General features: G+C 45.7%; 1 protein-coding gene across 2 annotated transcripts in view; it reads right to left on the bottom strand.

The window, feature by feature from the left end:
- The window catches only part of TBC1D8 (TBC1 domain family member 8), a 135,576-nt gene that overhangs the window by 79,842 nt on the left and 32,379 nt on the right, over positions 1 to 23,355 (bottom strand). Inside the window, exon 2 of one of the 2 annotated variants that reach the window (XM_068963912.1) lies at positions 8,769 to 8,924. In XM_068963912.1, coding sequence (XP_068820013.1) covers positions 8,769 to 8,924 — 156 coding nt within the window. The remainder of the gene's footprint in view (positions 1 to 8,768; positions 8,925 to 23,355) is intronic. The other variant, XM_068963921.1, reaches the window with a different exon arrangement.

The raw sequence follows: 23,355 nt of genomic DNA, 5'->3' as shown, positions 1-23,355 counted from the left end.
TCCCAGGGTTGACCTCTTTCAGAATGGACTGGTTGGATCTCCTTGCAGTCCAAGGGACTCTCAAGAGTCTTCTCCAACACCACAATTCAAAAGCATCAATTCTTCGGCGCTCAGCCTTCTTCACAGTCCAACTCTCACATCCATACATGACCACAGGAAACACCATAGCCTTGACTAGATGGACCTTAGTCAGCAAAGTAATGTCTCTGCTTTTGAATATACTATCTAGGTTGCTCATAACTTTTCTTCCAAGGAGTAAGCATCTTTTAATTTCATGGCTGCAGTCGCCATCTGCAGTGATTTTGGAGCCCAAAAAATAAAGTCTGACACTGTTTCTACTGTTTCCCCATCTATTTCCCATGAAGTGATGGGACCAGATGCCATGATCTTCGTTTTCTGAATGTGAGCTTCAGCCACACAAAAAAAGAGCATGAAATAATGCCATTTGCGGCAATATGGATGAATCTACAAATTATTGTACTAAGAGTTTGATCTTAGTACAAACTAAGAGTTAATGCAAACTCTTAATGCAAACTATTATATATAGGGTGGATAAACTACAAGGTCCTACTATATATAGCACAGGGAACTATATTCCATATCCTGTGATAAACCATAATGGAAAAGAAAAAAACAATGTTGACGCTAATCAATTTTATATTTAACCACAATAAAAAAAATTCTTTTAAAAGACAGGAAGCAAGACCTTTCGCTCCAAGTTCTACTATGCAGTGGTCCTGGTGGCTAGCCACAGAGCTCAGACTCAGGCCCCGGCCTGACTATCCCTGGCCTTGGCTTCTCAGAAAGGACCCGAGACACTTTATCTGTGGTGGCACGCACCACCTCCCTTCCCCTCGTTATGGACAGGGGTCTTGACTCCTGAGCCCTTGACCTTCACTTACGTACTTGACCCCCCCATTCACCCACACGCCAGACTCTGCCCTGGGCACTGAGGGTCAGTAGCGAGCACCACTCTGAGAAAACTATTTTCATTAGGGACCAAGCACTTAGATAAAAGGGAAACATTAGTAGAGCCAAGTGCTACAGGGACAAGGGAGCCGGAACTGAGGAGGCAGTTGGCAGGGGGTCCTGGGGAGGCCTCTCTGGGCAGGAGGGGGACATCTGAGTTCTGATCCAAATGACAGGGCACACGTCTCTGCCAGCGCCCTCGAAAGGGCTCATAACGACCCTCACAATGTACCTTCTCTTCTGTCTGCTGAAGCCAATAGTAATTGTAGAGCCTTGGGATCCAAAACAACAACAACGCCTTGGGATTCGTTAACAAAGTAATAATAACAGGAACTTGTCTCTCTTCCCGCACCATCCACAGATCTCTGCTGCCAAGTGATAATCACGTGCACCCACAAAATCACCTACCCAGCTCTTCCACCTCTGCTTTAAAAAAAAGAGAGAGAGAGAGAGAGAGATTCTTATCCTCAAGAATCAGCCCCCACCCCCTGCACTGCCCTGGGAGCAGCCAGAGGCAAGTGCAGATATAAATCACCCCCTCCGGCCACACTTCCTGTTCTGGCCACCTCCCAGAGCCGCCCAGGCCCTTCCTACAGCTCTTGTTTGTGCTTCATCTGAGACAAGAGACCCTGGGCAGGGAGCCTTTCTCAGGGCTCAAGACACAATAAAATATTAAACATGGTGAATCAATATCACAGCACAAGATGCCCACGGGGCTCCCGGAAAGAGGCCTGAGTACCTAAATCAATACCACAGGCCCGAGACAAATCTCCACCCCAGTGCCTCCTCCCTCACCCAAGAAAAGGGCACCCAAACGAACAGCTGCTTACTCAGACCTTCAGTGGGCAAGAGGACAGACGAAGGTGGCGCCTCTCTAACTCGCCGTAGGTCAGGCCCAAGGCGAGCGCCCAGTCAAGTGGAAACCAAAGGAAGCAGACTTTCTAAATTCATTTTTTAACTGGAGTATAGTTGATTGATGCTGATGCTGAAGCTGCAATTCTTTGGCTATCTGATGCGAAAAGCTGACTCATTGGAAAAGACTGATGCTGGGAAAGACTGAGGGCAGGAGAAGAAGGGGACGACAGAGGTGAGATGGTTGGATGGCATCACTGACACAACAGACATGAATTCCAGCTAACCCCAGGAGCCAGTGGAAGAGAGGGGAGTCTGGTGTGCCTCAGGCCATGGGGTCGCAAACACTTGGACATGACTTAGCAACTGAACAATAAATAGTTGACTTAAAACGTTGTGTTAGTTTCTAGTGTGTTGCAAACTGAGTCAGTTATACACACGTGCTTGTATTTATTTATTCTTTTTCAGATTCTTTTCCCATGTAGGTTACACAGAGTATTAAGTAGAGTTCCCTGCACTATACAGTGGGTCCTTGTTGTTTATTTTATATATAGTAGTGGTAGTGTGTAAATGTTAATATGCCAAACTCCTAATTTATCTATCCCCCCTTTCCCCTTTGGTAATCGTAAGTTTGTCTGTGAGTCTATGTCTGTTTTGTAAACAAGTTCATTTGTACCACTTTTTTAAATTTCACACTAATGCTTTCAAATTGTAGTGTTAAGGAATACTCTTGAAAATCCCTTGACCAGCAAGGAGATCAAACCAGTCAATCCTAAAGGAAATCGACCCTGAATGTTCACTGGAAGGACTGATGCTGAAACTCTAATACTTTGGCCACCTGACGTGAAAAGCCAACTCATTGGAAAAGACCCTGATGCTGGGAAAGATTGAAGGCAAAAAGAGAAGGGGATGGCAGGGGATGAGATGGTTAGATAGCAACACGGACTCAATGAACATGAATCTGAGCAAAGTCTGGGAGATACTGAAGGACAGGGGAGCCAGGCAGGCTACAGTGCATGGTGTTGCAAAGAGTTAGACACAGCTTAGCGACTGAACAAGACCAACAACATATAAGTGATACAATACGGTATTTGACTTTCTCTGACTTCACTTAATATGATAATCTCTAGGCCCATCCGTGTTGCTGCGAAGGGCATTGTTTTATTCTTTTTATAGCTCAAGGAAGCAGATCTTGGTTTAAGAGAAAGAATGTTCCAGGAATTAAATGTGCTCAGGACAGCTACACTGCTAGGGGGTAGGCAGCCAGTGTAAACGGCTGCAATCTTTATAGCAGCTAATTTGGGAAGACACATATAAACGGCCTTATAAACGTATATCCATTGGATGCAATAATTCCTTACTACAGGCACACCCCAGAGATACTGTGGGCCGGGTTCAGACCACTGCAATAAAGCAAACATCACAATAAAGGGAGTCTCATGCATTTTTTTATTTTACGGTACCTATAAAAGTTATGTTTCTACTACACTTTAGTCTATTTAGTGTGCAATAGCATTGTATCTAAATAAACAATGTACATGCCTTAGATTAAAAAATACTTTATTGCTACGAAACTAACCATCATCCAAGTCTTCACCAAGTCAGCAATCTTTTTATCACAGTCACTTCAAAGATCACTGATGACGGATCACTGTAACAAAATACAATAAGGAAAAATCTGAAATACTGACAGAGTTACCAAAAGGTAACACAGAGACACAAAGTGAACAAATGCTGTTGGAAAATGGCAGGGATTGATTTGTCCTTCACAACAGTCGTTCAATCGCTCAGTTGTGTCCAACTCTTTGCAGCCCTATGGACTGCAGCACACCAGGCTTCCCTGTTCTTCACTACCTCCCAGACTTTGCTCAAACTCAGGGCTTCCCAGGTGGCACCAGGGGTGAAGAGCATGTCTACCGACGCAGGAGACATAAGAGACATAAGAGACGTGGGCTCCATCCCTGGTTTGGGAAGATCCCCTGGAGGAGGAAATGGCAACTCACTCCAGTATTCTTGCCTGGAGGACCCCGTGGACAGGGAATCCTGGCGGGCTACGGTCCACAGTGTCACAAAGAGTCAGACACGACTGAAGCAACTTAGCACACATGTCCATTGAGTCAGTGACGCCATCCAACCATCTCACTCTCTGTCATCCCCTTCTCCTTCTGCCCTCAATCTTTCCCAGCATCAGGGTCTTTTCCATTGAGTCAGCTCTTCTCATTAAGTGACCAAAGTATCGGAGCTTCAGCTTCAGCACCAGTCCTTCCAATGAATATTCAGGACTGATTTCCTTTAGGATTGACTGGTTCTATCTCCTTGCTGGCCAAGGGACTCTGAAGAGTCTTCTCCAACACCACAATGAAACCATGTGATCAGCCTTGTTAACTGGTGAAAAATGCAACATTTTCAGAGCACAGTAAAGTACAATAAGTCTAGCTACAGGCAAAGGCTGAACACTGTGTCGCCATCAAGCATGACACTGCGTCACTGTGGAGCCCAGACTGGCTCCTGTGGACCTGCAGGGCTATGTGGTCTCAGGGCCCAAGCAGGCTTGTGCACTAAGTGCCCCCACTGGTGACTCCCCAGAGGTCCATCTAGCAGGAGACAAAACTCCAAACGTTCTCATCAAAAGTCTAAATCCCAGGGCAAGACCACCTCCCTGCCTGGGGCAGAGGAGAGGAATCAGGGAGACTCAGGAGAAGAGCACAGGGTCTTGCCCCTCCCACCCCTCGTCCTGGCCAGCAGCACACCAGCACCCCCTGCTCTGTCCCCAAAATACACATCAAAATGCCACGGTATTAATGCTTACACAGTGTGAGAGAACCATTTCCAAGCGTGAGCAAGAAAGGGGAGAAACAGCATAGCAACCAAGCCAAACCGCTGACCGCAAGGGGATGGAGAGAGGCGAACAAGGCGCCCAGCGTCCTGGAGGAAGGGGAGCAGGAGGAGATGCGCACGAAGCCTTCACGCCCCAAGACGGTGCAACAGAAATGTGAGTTCAATGAAGCAAGAGCTCAAAGGTGAGATGGTGAGACTACAGAGGCAAAATGGGAGACTGGAGACCTAGGAAAATGAGCTGAGTTTCAAAACCACTGAGAACATGGGGACTTCCCTGGTAGTCCAGGGGTTATGAATCCACCTTGCAAAGCAGGGGATGCAGGTTTGACCCCTGGTCAGAGAACTAAGATCCTGCCTCCTGCAACCACCCAGCCTGTGTGCTGCAATACCACAATGGAAGATCCTGCGAGAGGCCATGAAGATCCTGAGTGCCACAACTAAGACCCCACACAGCCAAATTACTCTTTTAAAAAAAAAAAAAACACATGCCGACAAAATTAGTAGGTCAGTTACAGGCAGCAGAGTCTGAGAAACACTGCTAAAAGCAGGGCTATACAACCAGCATGCAGAGTACAGCTGAAAAGGGCAGATCAAGAAAAACCCAGTATTCCTAAAACACTGCTATACTGTGTGCGCTCAGTTGCTCAGTCCGACTTTGCGACCCCATGGACTGTAGCCGCCAGGCTTCTCCGTCCACAGGACATTTCAGACAAGAATACTGGAGTGGGTTGCCACGCTCTCCTCCAGAGCATCTTCCCAACCCAGGGATCAAACCCATGTCTCCTGTGGGTCTCCTGAAATGGAAGGCAGATTCTTTACCACTGAGTCATTGGGAAAGCCCACGCTTACTGCACCTAAAAGAAATACTGCCTTATATACATTGCTTTTTCTGCCCGTTAGCGCTGTAACCAAGAAATCTAACAGCATAACCAATAACGCACGTAAGAAGTAAAAAGGAATACTGTGAAAGGGGAGTGCTCCTGTACGGTCAAGTCTTTTATCAAAGATCTCTTTTCATCAAAAAAAAGGAAAAGCAGAAATGAAAAACAGACCTGTCCAACATAAAGTGTCCTTGAAGTGGGAAATCCAATCAACGGAATATAAAATGCACTTTTTTTTACAATGTAACACATACACAGAATGATATTAAGAAAGTTTCCTGAAATGATTTAAGAAAGCCATCTTAAGTCCTGGAAGAGCGCATAGAGTTTCAGGAAAATGTAACACAAAGTGCTCCAGGGAGTAACAGATTATAAGGGAGTTACTTAAGTGACTAATGTTGCGAAACCTCAGAGATAAAAAAAAAAGCAGTTATACCCATGAAGAGCACATCACCCACAACGCAGCAGAGTGGGAGGTAGGGTGCATCAGACCAGCCTGAGGTTTCTCCCCTCGCCACTGAAATACTGCAAGGCCCCAAAGTGATGGCCACCAAGCCCCAGAGACTGGTCAGAACCCATCATACCCAACCAGGGCGTTGCAACCATGTGAGACATCATTAAGGAAAGAAAACAGGGATACAGCCAACTAAGAAGCCAAAATAAAAGATGCTATGTTGGGGAAACCATACCTGATGGAAACACTGAATTGATTTACACAGAGAACGGAGCCAGACAACATTGAGGAACACAGTTACCGAACAGAACGAGAACCACAGCGTACAATTAATAGTAAAACTTTTTAAAATGAGAGCCTGGGGCAGCAGGGGACGGATGAGAAGGCTGAGAGCATCCTTGTCCTTCAGGAGGTGAACACTGTCCGAGTAGAAACAATGTCTTCAAAAGCTACAATTCTGACCTTGTCACACATTCAAACATCTATCCCCTTGACCTTCAGTGAACCTTTTAGAAAGCCGGCACTCAGGGTTCGAGGGATATTTCTTTGAAGTTTAACAGTTTTTTCATTTCACTTCAGCATCTTTCTTTTAAGTTCAGTTCAGTCGCTCAGTCGTGTCCGACTCTTTGCATCCCCATGAATCTCAGCACGCCAGGCCTCCCTGTCCGTCACCAACTCCCGGAGTTCACTCAGACTCACGTCCATCGAGTCCGTGATGCCATCCAGCCATCTCATCCTCGGTCGCCCCCTTCTTCTCCTGCCCCCAATCCTTCCCAGCATCAAAGTCTTTTCCAATGAGTCAACTCTTCGCATGAGGTGGCCAAAGTACTGGAGTTTCAGCTTTAGCATCATTCCTTCCAAAGAAATCCCAGGGCTGATCTCCTTCAGAATGGACTGGTTGGATCTCCTTGCAGTCCAAGGGACTCTCCAACACCACAGTTCAAAAGCATCAATTCTTCGGCGCTCAGCTTTCTTCACAGTCCAACTCTCACATCCACACATGACCACAGGAAAACAATATTTTTATTGTCCACTGGCACTGTCAGACAAGCTGCACCATCTACCATTCTTCCCAACTCTCCCTGGCTTGTGTAGATGCATTAGAAAGTGGTGCTGGGAACTCCCTGGTGGTCCAGTGGTTAGGACTCGGAGCTTTCACTGCCGCGGTCCTGGGAGCAATCCGATTGGGGCACCAAGCTCGGCATGGCCAAAAAACACAAGAAGACAAAAGGAAGGAAGGAAAAAAAGTTGTCAACCAGTGCCACTGGAGGCTGGTTGGCTAGGATGATGGTGGGGGGGCAGAAGGGGGAAGAAGACATATTTTTTTCTTTGTACTTTTCAGAGCTAATTGATTATATTGAGCATGCATCATTTTATCACTTTATGCAAATACAGAATGATTTGTCCAAACAAACAAAACAAGCTGGGAAAAAAATGTTCCAAGATGTTAACAGTCATTAGTAATAAATGGTGGGTATAAGACGACAATTTTCTTCTTTATCCTTTCCTGTATTTTTTCCAGGAAAAAAAAGTAATCCGATGTCATTAGAGAATGTAAGGTGACACTGAAATTTGTCAGTAGTTACTAAAATGTGGGCTTCCCTGGTGGCTCACACAGCCAAGAACCTGCCTCCAGTGTGGGAGATCAGGGTTCAATCCCTCGGTCAGGAAAATCCCCTGGAGAAGGGGATGGCAACCCACTTCAGTATTCTTGCCTGAAGAATCCCATGGACAGAGGAGTCCATGGTGTTGCAAAGAGCAGGACATGACCAAGTGACTAACGTTTTCACTTCTTTAAGAGGAAAAAAACAAAACACAACTGAAAGCCTCTGGTAGAAACACATGGAGACAGAGAGTGATTACCCTGGATAAGAGGTTATAGATGACTTCTTTCTCCTTCTTTCTTACCCATTTTCTAATTTCTGAAGTGTGAAGATTACCTGCGTAATTAAAAAGACACATCTCACCGACAGCCCTTTGAGCATCCCCGTGACGGTAATACTGAAATAGGGACCAGGAGTTATCTGTCAACACTGTGTAAGTTCAACTTGCGTTTGTGCTAATTTACATGTCAGGGAGTTGGTGACGGACAGGGAGGCCTGGTGTGCTGCGATTCACGGGGTCGCAGAGAGTTGGACACGACTGAGCGACTGAACTGAACAAGCCTGAGAGAAAAGGGCTTGCCGTGCCTCACTGGCACAGGTTCAGAAATCTCACATGAATTGTGTGAATAAAGTTTCTGTGGTGTTTGACACATCTCAGGTTTGTTTCTTAACAGAAGGGGCTTCTCACGATGCCATGATTCCCAGAGGACCTGAGTGTCCGGGCAGAGCCCGGAACGGTGCATGTGCGAGGAGCTAAAACTCGGAGAGGATGGGAAGGTGATTTCTAAACTCCCACAGAGCCCCGCTGTCCAGGGATTCAGTGCACAGTGGAACAAGGACGAAGACAGGCCTGAGACAGACCCAGCCCGGGGCACCTCCCCGGCATGGTCACAGAGTGCACTCACACCCGGGGCGCCTGTGTTATGTCAGACACAAGACGGAGAAAAAAAACGGCTGGGTTCCTCCGGGAACCACACACCACTTGGACCGTCTGTCCAACCTGGCTGCCCAGCCTTAGGAACCACTACGTGCTTCTGATGGTTGAGAGAAAGAACAGAGAGCTCACAGCAGTGAATGAGGTTTGGCGAGTTACCTTCAAGCATCACCACCATGCAGATACCCATGCTCAGACCTCAAGGTGGGGAATGCTCCACCTGGGACGAAACTCACCCGTGGCCACGGCCCAGTAAACGTCCGATCCGCTCAGTAACTCACCACATGCTATGGGAGAATACACCTGGGAGCCGGGCACCTGGAGCAGAATTCGGAACGGAGCAACCCGGGCGTTGGAGTCCAGCACCGCGTCCAGGGCACCCACCAGGCGACCTTCAAGAGACAAGAGGACAACGCACGTGTGAGCACAGGGACGGACAGCCAGCAGCCCACGGGGAAGGCGGGGCGGCAACTCAGAGCGCCAGCAGCCTCTTTTTCGTTAAATTTTATTGAAGTATAGTTGGTTTATAATGTGTTGACTTATTCTGTACACCAAAGTGATTCAGGTATACATAAATGCACTTTTTTTTCATATTCTTTTCCATTATGGTTTATCACAAGATACTGAATACAGTTCCCTGTGCTATTCAGCAAGATTTTGTCCATTTTTTAAATTTATTTATTTTTAATTGGAGAATAATTGCTTTACAATGTTGTGTTGGTTTCTGCCGTACAACAACATGAATCAGCCATAAGTATACAAATGTCCCCGACCTCGTGAGCCTCCCTCCCTCCAACCCAGCCCCCTTCCCACCCCTCTAGGTTGTCACAGAGCCCAGGCTGAGATCCCTGTGTTTTAGAGCAACTTTCCAGCAGCTATCTATTACATATGGAATGGACACTGTATGTCAAGGCTACTCTCTCAATCGGTCCCGCCCTCTCTTTCCCTCACTGTGTCCACTCCTCCTCCACGTCTCTATTCCTGCCCTATCCGTTCTACACACAGTTTCCATCTGCTAGCCCCAAACTCCTAATCCACCCCCCGCCACTCCCCTCGGCAACCACAAGTCTGCCCTCTCTGTCTGCGAGTTTGTTTTGAGGATACGTTCATTTGCATCCCACTTTCGATTCCACATGTAAGTGCCACCACAGGATCGTTCTTTCTCTTTCTGACTTACTTCATTTAGTATGGTAATCTCTAGGTCTTCCATGATGCTGCAAATGACACCATTTCATTTTCCGGTGACTGAGGACTACTCCACTGTATATATGCACCATGTCTCCTTTATCCATTCAACCACTGATGGACACTTAGGTTGCTTTCATGTCTTGGCTACTGCAAATAGTCCAGATTAACCATATATAGTAGGACCTTGTTGTTTATCCATCCTATATATATCAGCTGGCTTCTGCTAGCCTCAAACTCCCAGTCCATCCCTCCCTGGTCCACCCTCCCCCTCGGCAACCACAAGTCTGCTCTCCATCATATTTCACAGATATGCTCGCTGATGCCGTAGTTTAGCTTCTACATATGAGTGCTATAGTATTTGTCTTTCTCTGATTTACTTAGCATGATCATCTCTAGGTGCATCCATGTTAGTGAAAATGCCATCACTGCATTCTTTTTATGACTGAGTACTATTCCCCTGTATATCTACACCACACAGAAGAAGTCTTTCTGTTTGGAAAGACTCAAGGCTCAGGAGCTTTGGCAATGGGCAGCAAGCTTTATGCCAACACAACTAACCTAGCCCCTTCACCTGGAAGAAGGTGGGAAGAGCAGCAGTTAAGAAGTGATGAGGGGACTTCTGGGTTCCACTCTAACCCTAGAATACTCTAAGCTTCTCCTGTAGGAAACCACAGAAAGAAGAGAAACATAACCCTAAAGGAAGCAGAAGAAAATAATAAAAATTGAGCCAAAAAGCCCAACATAATTCAAAATAGAAAAACAATAGCAAAAAAAAAAAATCAATAAAACCAAAATCTGATTCTTTGAAAAGATCAATAAAAGTGACAAGCCTCTAGCTAGGCTAAGGAAGGAATAAGGGGAGAAGATACAAATTACCAATATTAGAAATGTTCCCCGAGATATTAAAAGGGTAATAAAGGAGTGTATGAACAATTCTATACTCACCAATTTGATAATTTATATGAGATGTACCAATTCCTTGAAAGACACAAATTATCAAAACTCACACAAAGAGAGCTAAATCATTTGAATAGACCTATATCTATTAAAGAAATTGATGAATCAACAGGAAGGAAGAAACAAAACTGCCTTTGTTCACAGATGACATGCTTGAATTTACAGAAAAATCCCAAAGAATCAATAACCAAAAGGGAAAAAAAGAAAAACTTAAGGAACTCATAAGCAAACATAGAAAGCCTATCAGACAGAGGGGTAAATGACACGTGCTTTACCAAATACCAGCAATGAACAATTGGAATTTGACAAGAATGTAAATACCATTGACGATAGCAAAAGATGTTCTCATCAGGCAGAAATCTAAATACGCGCAGGATCCGTGTGCAAAACACTACAAAACTCTGATGGAAGGATTCAAAGAAGATCTAAACAAATGGAAACATACTCCATGTTCTTGGGCTGAAAGATTCCATACTGTTAAGATGTCAAGTCATCCCAACCTGATTTATAGATTCAAGGCGACACAACAAAAATCTTGGCAAGCCATTCTGTAAATATTGATAAACTGATTAGAAAGTCTACTTGAAAAGACAAAGACCTATTACTGGTAGTAGTAGTAGTAATGATAATACCACTGAAGAAGAACAAAGCTGGAGGACTCGTGCAATATAATTTCAAGACTTGACTACTATACCAAGCTATAGTAATCAAGGCAATGTGGTATGGGCAATAAAATACACAGGTCAGTGGAACAGAATCAGAACCTCACAAATGTATCCCACAAGTACAATTAACTGGTTTTTGACAAAGGAGCAAAAGTAATTCAACGAAGGATAGTCTTTTCAACAAATGGTTCTGGAACAATTGGACATCCATATGAAAGAATACAAACCTTATACCTTTCAAAAATTAACTCAAAATGTATCACACACCAACTGCTGACAAGGATGCCAGCAACAGGAACTTTTTCATTGCTGATGGGAATGCTTAGGGTAGTCACTTTGGAAGACACTCTGGTTGGTCTTGATGAGTTAAACATAGTCTTACACCACAGGGCAATCACACTCTTAGGTATTCATCCAACTGTTTTGAAAATTCACACCCACACAAAAACCTTCACATGAATACTTATAGAAGTTGTATTCATAACTGTCCCAAATTGGAAACAACCAAGATGTTCTTCAACAGGTGAACAGATAATCAAACTGTGGTACATAATTCAATGGAGTATTTTTCAGTGACGAAAAGAAGCAAATTTCCAAGCCTTGACAAGAAAGAGAGACCTTAAATCCATATTGCTAAGTGAGCAAAGCCCTCCTAAAAAGGCTACATTCTGCACGATTCTAATTATTCTTGGGAAAAAAAATGGGAAATACAGCAAGGGTAGAAAAATCAGTGATCACCAAGAAGGGGCTGAATTAGTCAAATGTGGGGGAATTTTAGGGTGGTGAAACTATTCTGTATGATACTCTAATTATATATACATGACACTATGCCTTTGTCAAAATCCACAGATGTTTCCAGCATAGTGAACTTTCATGTTTGCAAATTTTGAAAAAAAAAAATCATTTAGGGAGGTCCATGGGTTCCCAAGTGAATGCAGAATATGACAAAAACAAAAACAAAACATCTAATTGTATTACAAATGTATGAAATGAGAGTGAAGGGTATACAGGAAAACGGTTTGACTTAAGTAACTATGGAAATGAACAGTCTTTAGGAGGAAAGGTCAAAGAAATGTGCTTTGAGAGTCCCCCATTAACAATTCTGATCCATTTCTGGAATACTAGAAACCAACAGTCAAGAAAGAGGATGATGGCAGGTGACAGCCAGGTTCCTAACTGGAGTGGGAGTTTACAGGTGAGCAAGGCAAAGAGGCAAGAAACACAGTGATTAGGACTTCCTTGGTGGTCCACTGGTTAAGAATCCACCTGCCAACGCAGGGGACACGGGATTGATCCTCGGTCTGGCAAGATCCCACCTGCTACGAGGCAACTAAGCCCGTGCGCCGAGAGACTGAGCTCCAAGACAAGAGAAGCCAGCACAATGAGAAGCCCACACACTTCAGCGAAGAGAGTGGCCTGCTCGCCACTAGAGAAAGCCCACGGGCAGCGATGAGGCTCCACTGCAGCCCCAGTGAAGTAAAAACACAGTACTTAGCATCAAAGACACAGGTGTGAATGGCGTCTAGTTTACCACAGACACAAATGGCTACGTACAGAAACAGTGACGTGTGTATATACAAAGGTAGTACACAGATTTCCTTGTTCTGTTAGCAGAAAGGACCCAGAAGCCAGGAGCACACCCAGCACCCAGGTCTTGGTTTCTACCAACCTCCAATAAAAGGAGCTGGGACTCTTTGGGAAAACGGCTGATTCTAGATCTGGAGCAGGAAGTGTATAAGATGATCCTGGAGCACCTTGCAGTGGCTGAAAAGTAGGCAAGTGCTCAAAAAAAGAAAGAAAGAAAGAAAAAGTCCCACAGTACGGGAAGTGGAGGCAGTTAACTATTCAGTGGGAGAAACTTGGCAAGCGATACCTTGGCCACGTGATATAGGTCAATATCAGTCATAATCCTCTGATAGGATGCAATAAGAATAGCACTTTACCCCACTTCTCCTCCTAAACACCCTTAACCCCATTCTAGTCATGAGAAAAACTTCAGACACATTCCAATTAAGGAACATTCTACAAAATGTCTGACCAATACACTCCTCAAAACCGTCAAGGTCAAAACAAAGGGAAGTGTGAGAAGCTGTTTCAACCCAAATAACAACTAAATGTATCTGCAGGCAGAAAAAAGACCAAAAAAAACTAAAGCAAAGATGGACTTTGGTAAAAATCATCATGTTAGTTTTCTACTGCTTCTGCGCCGAGTTACCACGTAATAGCTTAAAACAAAAAAAACTTATTGGAGCTTCCCTGGCAGTCCAGTGGCTAAGACTTCGCCTTGCAATGCAGGAGGTGTGGGTTTGATCCCTGGTCGGGAGCTACGATCCCACATGTCTCACGGCCAAAACACCAAAACAGAGAACAGAAGCCATACGGTAACAAATTCAGTAAAGACTTTAAACACGGTCCACATCCAAAAAAAAAAAAAGCTTCCTCTCTTCCAGTTCTGTACATCAGAGGTCTAATGCTGATCTGAGCGGAAATCAAGGTGTCAATAGATGTCTTCTTTCTAGGGGCTCTAGGTGAGAATTCATTTGCCTGCCTTCTCCAGCTTTAAGAGGCCACTCACTTTACTTGGCTCATGGCCCCTCCTCTATATTCAAAGCCAGAAACACCAGGACAAGTTCCCCACGCTGCCATCTCCCTGGGTCACTTTTCAGAGTCCCGCTTCTGGCTTTAAGAACCCTTGTGATAACACTGCACCTGCCTGAACAATCTCTCTAGTTTAAGGTCCACTGATGAGGAACCTAAATCCTACCCGTGCTCTTATCCCTCTTTTGCCATGTGACCTAATGCCAGGTTCCAGTCATTATTCTGCCGATCACAGTAACTGATCAGTATCAGTTGTTTAACTGCAACTAAACACACCATACTAACATGTCAGTAACAGTAGATATTGCATGGGGGGCGGGGGGTGTATGAGAACTCGATCTACTATCTTCTGAATTTTTCTCTAAACCTAAAACTAGTCTAAAAATAAAGTTTATTAAGAAGAAAAGGACATAGAGAGGTGGGAGGTGGGAGGGAGGTTCAAAAGGGAGGGGACATATGTATACCTAGAAAAGGAAATGGCAACCCACTCCAGTGTTCTTGCCTGGAGAATTCCATGGACAGAGGAGCCTGGCAGGCTATATACAGTCCATGGGGTTGCAAGAGCCAGACACGACTTAGTGACTACACTACCACGGCTGACTCATCTTGATGTATGGCAGAAACCAACACAATATTGTAAAGCAGTTATCCCCCAATTAAAAATTGCTTTAATTTTTTAAAAAGAAAAGGACATGGGGAGCCAACCCAGTCAGTGTCCACCTGCAGACAAGTACAGGGGTGACCTCTCTGTCTGTGCAAACGCAAACGTTCCTGCAAGAATCTCCAAGAGTGGTGAGTGGGGAAGGGGAGTAAACCAGAGCACTTGGGGTGGAGCCCACCAAAGCACAAAAACGAAATAGGAGACAAGAGGCCAAGACCACAGAGAAGAAGCAAAGCCGGGAGAAGGGCAGTGAGAGAGGAAAACCAAAGTGAGAAATGAACTCAAGAAGAGAAAATCATCCTTCAATTTCTGTTGTTTACAGAGGTGAAGTTAGCATGGCAAAGAAATCCTTCAAGGTTATTTTTTTTTAATGGTAATATGTCTGCAAATTTCAAGTGCATCCAAGACAAAAACACGTACACCTATACACATAAATAAAGCAAACGTTCAGAAGAACGCCCAGGCACGGCTCGTAAAGGCAGGGTACACTGTCCTACTACTCTGCCCTTTTATAAAGAAGCTGAAGATAATGCCCATGGATGTCTTTTAGGACAGCGATCTCCGCCCTTTCTGGCACCAGGGACTGGTTCTGTGGAAGGCAGTTTTCCACGGGAGGGTGCAAGGTGTGGTTTCGGGATGATTCAAGTGCATTGCTCCCTTGTGCACTTCATCTCTACCATTGCTGCATCAGCTCCACCTCAGATCATCAGGCATCAGATCCCAGAGGCTGGGCAGCCCTGCTTCAAAGGTGCGTTTGTGCTGAGTCACATCCGACTCTTTGCGACCCCACGGACTGTAGCCCACCAGACTCCTCGGTCCATGGAATTCTCCAGGCGAGAATAGTGAAGAGGATTGTCGTTTCTTTCTCCGAGGGATCCGCCTGATCCAGGGATCGAACCCACATCCCCTGGATCTCCTTGCAATGGGAGGCAGACTCCTTACCACTGAGCCACCTGGAAGCCCGTTAGCAATATTAGCTAATGCTAGCTAATGCTAGGCTTAGGCTCATTAAGAGGAGAGCATGGCAACCCACTCCTGTATTGTAGCCTGGAGAATTCCCATAGAGAAGAGCAAGTTGCCCCCAACAAAAGCAGGGCAGCGCTTGGGGGTTTTCTGGGTTCCCTGTTTCCCAGCCAGTTCCATATGCTCGTCTGGAGCTCCAGGGAAACCCTCCTGGTGCCCCGTGAGTGCAACACTCCTATTTTTAACCAATCAGAATAACAACTCAGGCTGAGATAGCTGTTGAGTGACAAGTTTTATAATTAGGGCCCAAGGAAGGACGGAGGAAAATTTTGCCGCCAAGTGAGAAAGCTGCTATTCTTTCCTCCTGGCTGGATTCCACGCACGTGGATGGAACCAAGTGTAAGATGAAATCACAGCCTCTGACCTGGGAAAAAGAAAGGATGCTTGGAGAAGGCTTCCCATGGCCTCCTGGCTCTATAACCTCTATGCGGTCCGGAGGCTTACCGCTGGCGGCAGTGACAAAGTTCTGTGCTCTTAGCAGGAAGAGCTGCTGCTGCTGCTACTGCGAAGTCGCCTCAGTTGTGTCCGACTCTGTGCAACCCTACGGACAGCAGTCCACCAGGCACCCCCGTCCCTGGGATTCTCCAGGCAAGAACACTGGAGTGGGTTGCCATTTCCTTCTCCAATGAATGAAAGTGAAAAGTGAAAGTGAAGTCACTCAGTTGTGTCTGACTCTTAGCAACCGCATGGACTGCAGCCCACCAGGCTCCTCCGTCCATGGGATTGTCCAGGCAGGAGTACTGGAGTGGGGTGCCACCGCCTTCTCCATTACGTATGTATAATATAGTACAAATATTTGTCTAACCTTTAATTTCCCAAGCATGTTCATTCACATCTGACTGACTGACAGTAAGTAATATTCTTTTGCAATAGGTCATTCAGGACATCTGTGTTATCCCAGTTATACAGAAACAGATACAAAATGGTGTCGGCACTTCCTTACCGGAAGTTACTAAGCATGTGTGCATATATTTTTTAAATCTCTTTATTTCCACTCTGCCCCTTTGGCTGAAATTAATACAATATCTGCCCTTCTCTTGTAACAGCACCAGAGTGCAATATACCCATTTTGAAAAACAGCCATACCCATCCCCCACGAAATGCTGTTTAATGAAAGTCAGAAAAAACCAGAAAGCCTAACATCCTTTTTTCTCCTCCTGCACTAATGAAAGCAGATCCTCCTAGTGGCTTAGAAACAGTATACCTGAGGGACTTACCTAATAGTCCAGTGATTAGGAATCCACCTTCCAAAGCAGAGGACTCGGGTTCAATCCCAGGCCAGAGAATTAAGATCCCACAAGCCCCAGGGCAACAAAGCCTGCCCACCGCAAGTACTGAGCCCACGTGCCACAACTAGAGAAACTCTTCACTGCAACCAAAGATCCCGCACAAGACAATGATCAGATGCAGTCAAATAAATTAATTAATTACTTTAAAAAGGGGGGGTGGGGACTTCCCTGGTAGTCCAGTGGCTAAGACTCCAAGCTCCCAAGGCAGGGGGCTGGGGTTCAATCCCTGATGGAGGAACTAGATCCCACATGCCACAACCAAGGCCCTAAGCAACCTCATGACAAACACTTCTACCCCTCCAACAGACAAGCTTCAAGGTCACAGCACATTTACGGGGCACCAGCTCGGCACCCTAACCCCCCATCAGGAAAGCAATCTGGGCTACCTCTCTGTCTTCATGTCAGGGCTGTGTGGTTCGGCTGTTGTCCCTGTTTTGGAGACTGGGGTGGGGAAAGCAAATGAAGAACCAGAATAAAGGGGAAAACTCTTAGTTTTGAAAAGTGACAAATAACCATAAAGGATTACAGGAAGTTCTTCTGGGCTGTGCTGTGCTTTGCTTAATCACTCAGTCATGTCCAACTCTTTGCCACCCCATGGATGGTAGCCCACCAGGCTTCTCTGTCCATGGGGATTCTCCAGGCAAAAATACTACAGTGGGTTGCCATGCCCTCCTCCAGGGAAACTTCCCAACTCAGGGATCAAACCCAGGTCTCTTACATGGCAGGTGGATTCTTTTACCATCTGAGCCACCAGGGAAGCCCAAGAATACTGGAGTGGTAGCCTACCCCTTCTCCAGGGGACCTTCCTGACCCAGGAATCAAACTGGGGTCTCCTGCACTATAGGCAGATTCTTTACCAGCTGAGCTACCGGGGAAGTCCAAAGTGCTCTCTCCTGACTGTCAAAGAGGGAAGATGAAGGTTGGGGTATTTGCATTCTCAACATGAGGATGTTGAGCGTTCCCCTCTTTGATGTAAAATTCATAACCCAAATTACTCAATTTCAATCTTTTTTACAAAGCATTTTATAGAAGTTGATATCTCTTTTCGTGTGGTTCCCTTAGGAGTCCACACATTTCCACTAAACCCAGGAGCTGCCGGTGCTATTTTCAGAGAATGCAGCAGCTCGATGGGCAAGGCCACAGGGTAACCATGACGGTCCAGAGAGGAGGGCTTCGAGGCCATCACAAGGGAGGGATTCCAGAGTCAGCTGCTGAAAACAGGGCAGGCAGCCACCAGGCCCTCACCTGCACACCGTGTCCCTGATACATGGGAGCAAGACAGGCCACACAAGGACCCCCGGCATCTCAGGAAGCCAAGAAACAGCAGAGTGTCCAGACAGTGGCTCTGTTCAGCTGCAGCAGTCACGACGCCCAACTGGCTGCCCTGCTCATGTTCATGCTGGAATTAAAAGGAGAATTTTTTTTTTGTCTTCACTCCAAAACTGTGAAAATTCTTTATTGGGTACAGGCTTCCAGCTTTCCAAGATGCAAAGAACTCTGGCATTGGGTAGTAGTGATGACTATCTAACGTGAATATACTTAATACCTACTGAACTGGACACTTAACAACAGTTAAGATGGCCAATTTTATGTTACGTGTTTTATACCACAATTGTCTTAAACTATGAAAATGTTAATGGTCGGAAATTTCTGCAGCTGGCTTCCTAAAGTAAGTATAGAAACTTTTCCTAACCCCACCCCCCAACTGACAAATCCTAAACCCATTTGAACATAAATGTCCACCCTGCTGAACCCTGACATGTTCTTCTAGCCACTCCATAAATAATCCTTGGATGGGAACCAAGCCGTCTGCTTTGGCTCAAACTTAATGTACGGATCCTGCCATCATGAACCTCCAAGCAGGGTGATGTAATGCTCAAAATGCGTGACAGCAAGAATCCTGCTCTGAAACACCACCATGACGGCCAGTTCCAACACAGGAACTGCCCTGCCTTACAGACGTGTGTTGCCGTGGGCACAATGAAACGCCCTTCTGAAAACTTCCCAGCATGTCCATCTACCTGGCTATCCGATTACCTGCTCTTTCGGCATGGCAGTTACGCACAGTGATTAGAATTAAGTTCTTTTAGAAAAGGGATGATTCAAGGGTATGAAATGAAAGGGCAAAAGACACCAGGAAAGAAGGAAAACCATGACTCAGCAAAGGTAGGACTTCCCTGGTGGTCCAGTGGCTAATACCCCTTGCTTCCAATGCAGCGGGCCTGAATTCGATCCCAGGTCAGGAAACTAGACCCCACATGCAACAATGAAAGAGCCTGCATGCCGCAACTAAGACCCAGCACAGGCAAATGGATAAATTAATAATAATAATAATAATAAACTCAACAAAAAGCTTGGCTTTAAGATCTGATACAGTTGTCAAGTGAAACACCAGGCGCGAGGGCATCTGGGGTACCCAGGAAAGGCCTGTTGCCCCCCTCCATGGCCAAGACCAACACAGTCCAGGGGCACCCAGAACTCTTCCCTGGACACTGACTGTGAAGTGAAAGTCTATGAAATGGGACCCCATTGCTCCAGGACTGCCCACTCACCCACTTGATGGGTCCATCCGTGTGCTAATCTGCCCTTCCCATGCGGCTTGGCTCTTTCTAGAAACCTGTCACCCTTTTTAACATACAGAAAGCTGTACATAATTAACATATGCAACAATTTTTTTAAGATAAGTGTGAAAGTGAAAAGTGAAAGTGAAGTCGCTCAGTCGCGTCCGACTCTTTGCGACCCCATAGACTGTAGCCCGCCAGGCTCCTCTGTCCATGGAATTCTCCAGGCAAGAATACTGGAGTGGGTTGCCATTTCCTTCTCCAGGGGATCTTCCTGACCCAGGGATCGGACCCGGGTCTCCCACATTGCGGGCAGACGCTTTAACCTCTGAGCCATCAGGGAGGCCAGTGTACACCCAGGAAACCATCACCATAATCTATGCCACAAACATGTCCAACACAAGTTCCCTCTCCGCCTTTTACTGGGTCAGCCAAAAGGTTCCACTGGGGTTTTTTCCATAAGATGTGATGGGAAAACCCAAACGAACCTTCTGGCCAAGCCAATATTAATATGTATATACATATAAAGGGGTAAGAACATTTAACATAAGATCTACCCTCTTGACAAATGGTTAAGTATACAGATTGTTAACTATAGGCATTTGACGCTGTATGGTAGGCCTCTAGGACCTATTCACCTTGTATAACTGAAAGTTTGTGCCCTTTGACTAATATCTGCTCATTTCCCCCTCCCTCAAGACCTGGCAACAACCATCCCACTCTTTCCTCCTCGGAGTGTGACGATTTCAGATTCATCACATACACAGTGTGTGGCTTGAGTCCTTCTGCGACTGGCTGTTATCACTTAGCATAATGTCCTCAAGGTTTACTCATGTTGCAGATGGGAGAATTCCCTCTTTTAAGGCACTGTCACCCATTTCAATCCCGAACCTTCCCTCCTAATAATTCCTAATCCATGAAGATTCCCTAACCCATGAAGACTGGACCATCCCTAGTCCACTGAAGCCTAGAAAAACAAATCACAAAATTACATCATTCGACTGTGTTGCAATCAAATGTAACAGCAGCAGCCGTATTCCCTTGCCAGTTTCTGCTACTTCAAAACAACCAAATCCTATGGCAAAACGTTTCTGATCTCTCTAATCTGTGGAGAAACTATCTGCCTTGGGTCAAGTATTTTAATAGCCTGATACATGTGGGGCCTGTAGACTGTGTCCAGAGACTTTCCATTTGAGACAGAATAATTTATCACTTTTGATGACCCATGTTTAACAAGCCCAACAGGACCCCCAAAATCACATGAAGGGAACCAGTTACAAAGAACAGCATTTCCAAAAACCTTTCCCCCCAAAATAAGACCCAGTCTCAGTTTGTCCTCCTAAAGCTATCCCGTGTTTTTTGGTTTTGATCTTCTTGATTACAAAATGAACACTTTTGTTGTTGTAGAAATCTGGGGAAATTCATAAAAGCACAAAGAAAAAAATTCAACTTATCTCACCTCTTGCCACATGACAATAACCCCTGGTCTGTGCTCCTGGCATTTTTTCTTAACTAATCACAAATTTAGACTATTAAGCTCTCACACCAGGGATGGTGAGGCTTGGAAGGTAAACAAGGCTGAACATGAAACAGAAAGAACTCTCCTTTTGTGCTCAGAGGCAGTTGCAGAAAGGCTGGTAAACTTGCTCAACAAGACTCCTAGGTGGTGCACAAACCAGTCTACCAGCTGAATCCAATCACAAGTGCAGCCCGCTGCCCACCAGCTCCCTGGAGCTGTTACAGCCACAATCCAACCTGCAAACCACACTTTTGCTTAATGGCCTTGTACATCATTGAAGGCAGGAAGTAGAGCTTGGAGGCAGTCAAGGAGCACAGAGAAATAAATAATAAGACAAAGCAATAGTGCCTCCTTGGCAAAATGGAAATCAATAGAAGTCAAAAGAGTCAGCCGGGCAAGACAGTTCCATCGGCTCAAGTTCAAAGCAAAAGACAGTACCCAGTGGATTCCAGCTCCTCACGTGGAAAGTCAGCCCCCAACCCCCACCGCTGGGGAGCCTGTAAAACTCCTTTAAAATGGATGAGCCTGCCTGTTTCATCAGGCTTATCAATACAGCCACTCCTGTGCAATTTTTAAAACACACTTTCACTGAACACCTACTACATGCCAGTATCGTCTATGCTTACAAACTCCAGCCAGTAAGGCCACGGTAGGTTCCATCCAGCTTGGAAGTGAAGGCTGCAGACATATGGACCCAAAGACGTCAAGCTTTGCATGTCGGTATTCGGCACAAATATTTTACAAAAACACGAACAACCTTCGCAAAAAAGGCCTTACTTACTTCTCACTTTCATTTAGATGCTTTCTGTCCTGGATCATAAACACTCTTTTCAGGATCAAATTATACCTAATTTGCTATAACTAAGTATTGAATGTTTACAACCCATGAACCCCTCTTACTGTTAAGTGCCTCTTTATGGGGAGACAAAGGGAGGCCCAGGGAGCCTGCATCAGCTCCAACACCTGGTGCACCTGCCCTTCGGCCTCCCCTCAATCAGCATCTGTTCAATGAACCCTCGGAACAAGAGGAGATCAAAGGCATGGTTCCTTAAGCGTGTTTAGGGGACACTGTCCCCCATACGCCATGAGGAGCTGGAGTTTTGTTCACTGTGGACTCTGATCTCGTAATGCGATCGTTCAAAGCCGGCCATCTGTCACTCCCTTTCAGAGCCTCATTAGGCTATCAACAGTTGCTGGATCCTCTTACAGAACTCCACTAATCTTATCTGGGGCTAAGGCAGAACATAAGTGTTTCAGTAACTAAATTTATCCCAGAGACTAAGCCGGTTTTCTTGTTTTCTGTTTTGTTTTGTGGTTAGAGGAAAACCACATGCAAGCCTTCCACTCCACGGAGTCATACAGATTCAGCTGCTGTTGTTCAGCCGCTAACTCATGTCCAGCTCTTCGCAGCCCCATGACGTAGCCCACCAGGGTACTGTCCACAGGATTCTCCAGGCAAGAACACTGGAGTGGGCTGCCATTTTCTTCCCCAGGGGATCTTCCCGACCCAGGAATCGAGCCTGCAGCTCCTGTATCTCCTGCATTGCAGGTGGATTCTTTACCACTGAGATTCAGATCAATGAACCATTAGTTCAAGAAAGCAGAAAACAGGTGGAGAGAGCGGGGCAAACTGGAGGGTGAGGAGAACACCCTCCCTCCCCAGGGAAATAAGGAAGTGGGTTCATTCCACGGCCCATGATCAGCCTTCCCCCGGTTGTTCAGTCACTCCGTTTATCCGGCTCTTTCTGACCCCACTAACTGCAGCACGCCAGGCTTCCCTGTCCTTCACTATCTCCTGGAGCTTGCTCAGACTCATGTCCATCAAGTCAATGATGCCATCCAACCATCTCATCCTATCACCCTCTTCTCCTCCTGCCCTCAATCTTTCCCACCATCAGGGTGTTTTTCAATGAGTAGGCTCTTTGCATCAGGTGACCAAAGTACTGAAGCTTCAACATTAGTCCTTCCAGTGAATATTCAGGGTTGATTTCCTTTAGGATGGATTGGTGTGATCTCCTTGCTGGCCAAGGGACCCTCAAGTCTCCTCCAGCACCACAGTTCGAAAGCATCAATTCTGAGGTGCTCAGCCTTCTTTATGGTCCAACTCTCACATCTGTTCATGACTACTGGAAAAACCATAGCTAAACTATGACAAACTTAGACAGTATATTAAAAAACAAACATCACTTTGCCAACAAAGTTCTGTACAGTCAAAGCTATGGTTTTTCCAGCCTTCCCCAAGAGTGACATTATTGCAGAACTGGTCTGTAGCCAACGTCTTTGGGTCCTCAGAAAGCCATGGGTCAGTCAGCCATGTGCAGATCATGAGAGGGTCCACGGCAGAAAACAGGAAGAAAGGAGG

Source organism: Capricornis sumatraensis, chromosome 1 (assembly GCF_032405125.1).
Source record: "Capricornis sumatraensis isolate serow.1 chromosome 1, serow.2, whole genome shotgun sequence".
NCBI lineage: Eukaryota > Metazoa > Chordata > Mammalia > Artiodactyla > Bovidae > Capricornis > Capricornis sumatraensis.
This window is presented reverse-complemented; position numbering and strand designations above follow the sequence as displayed.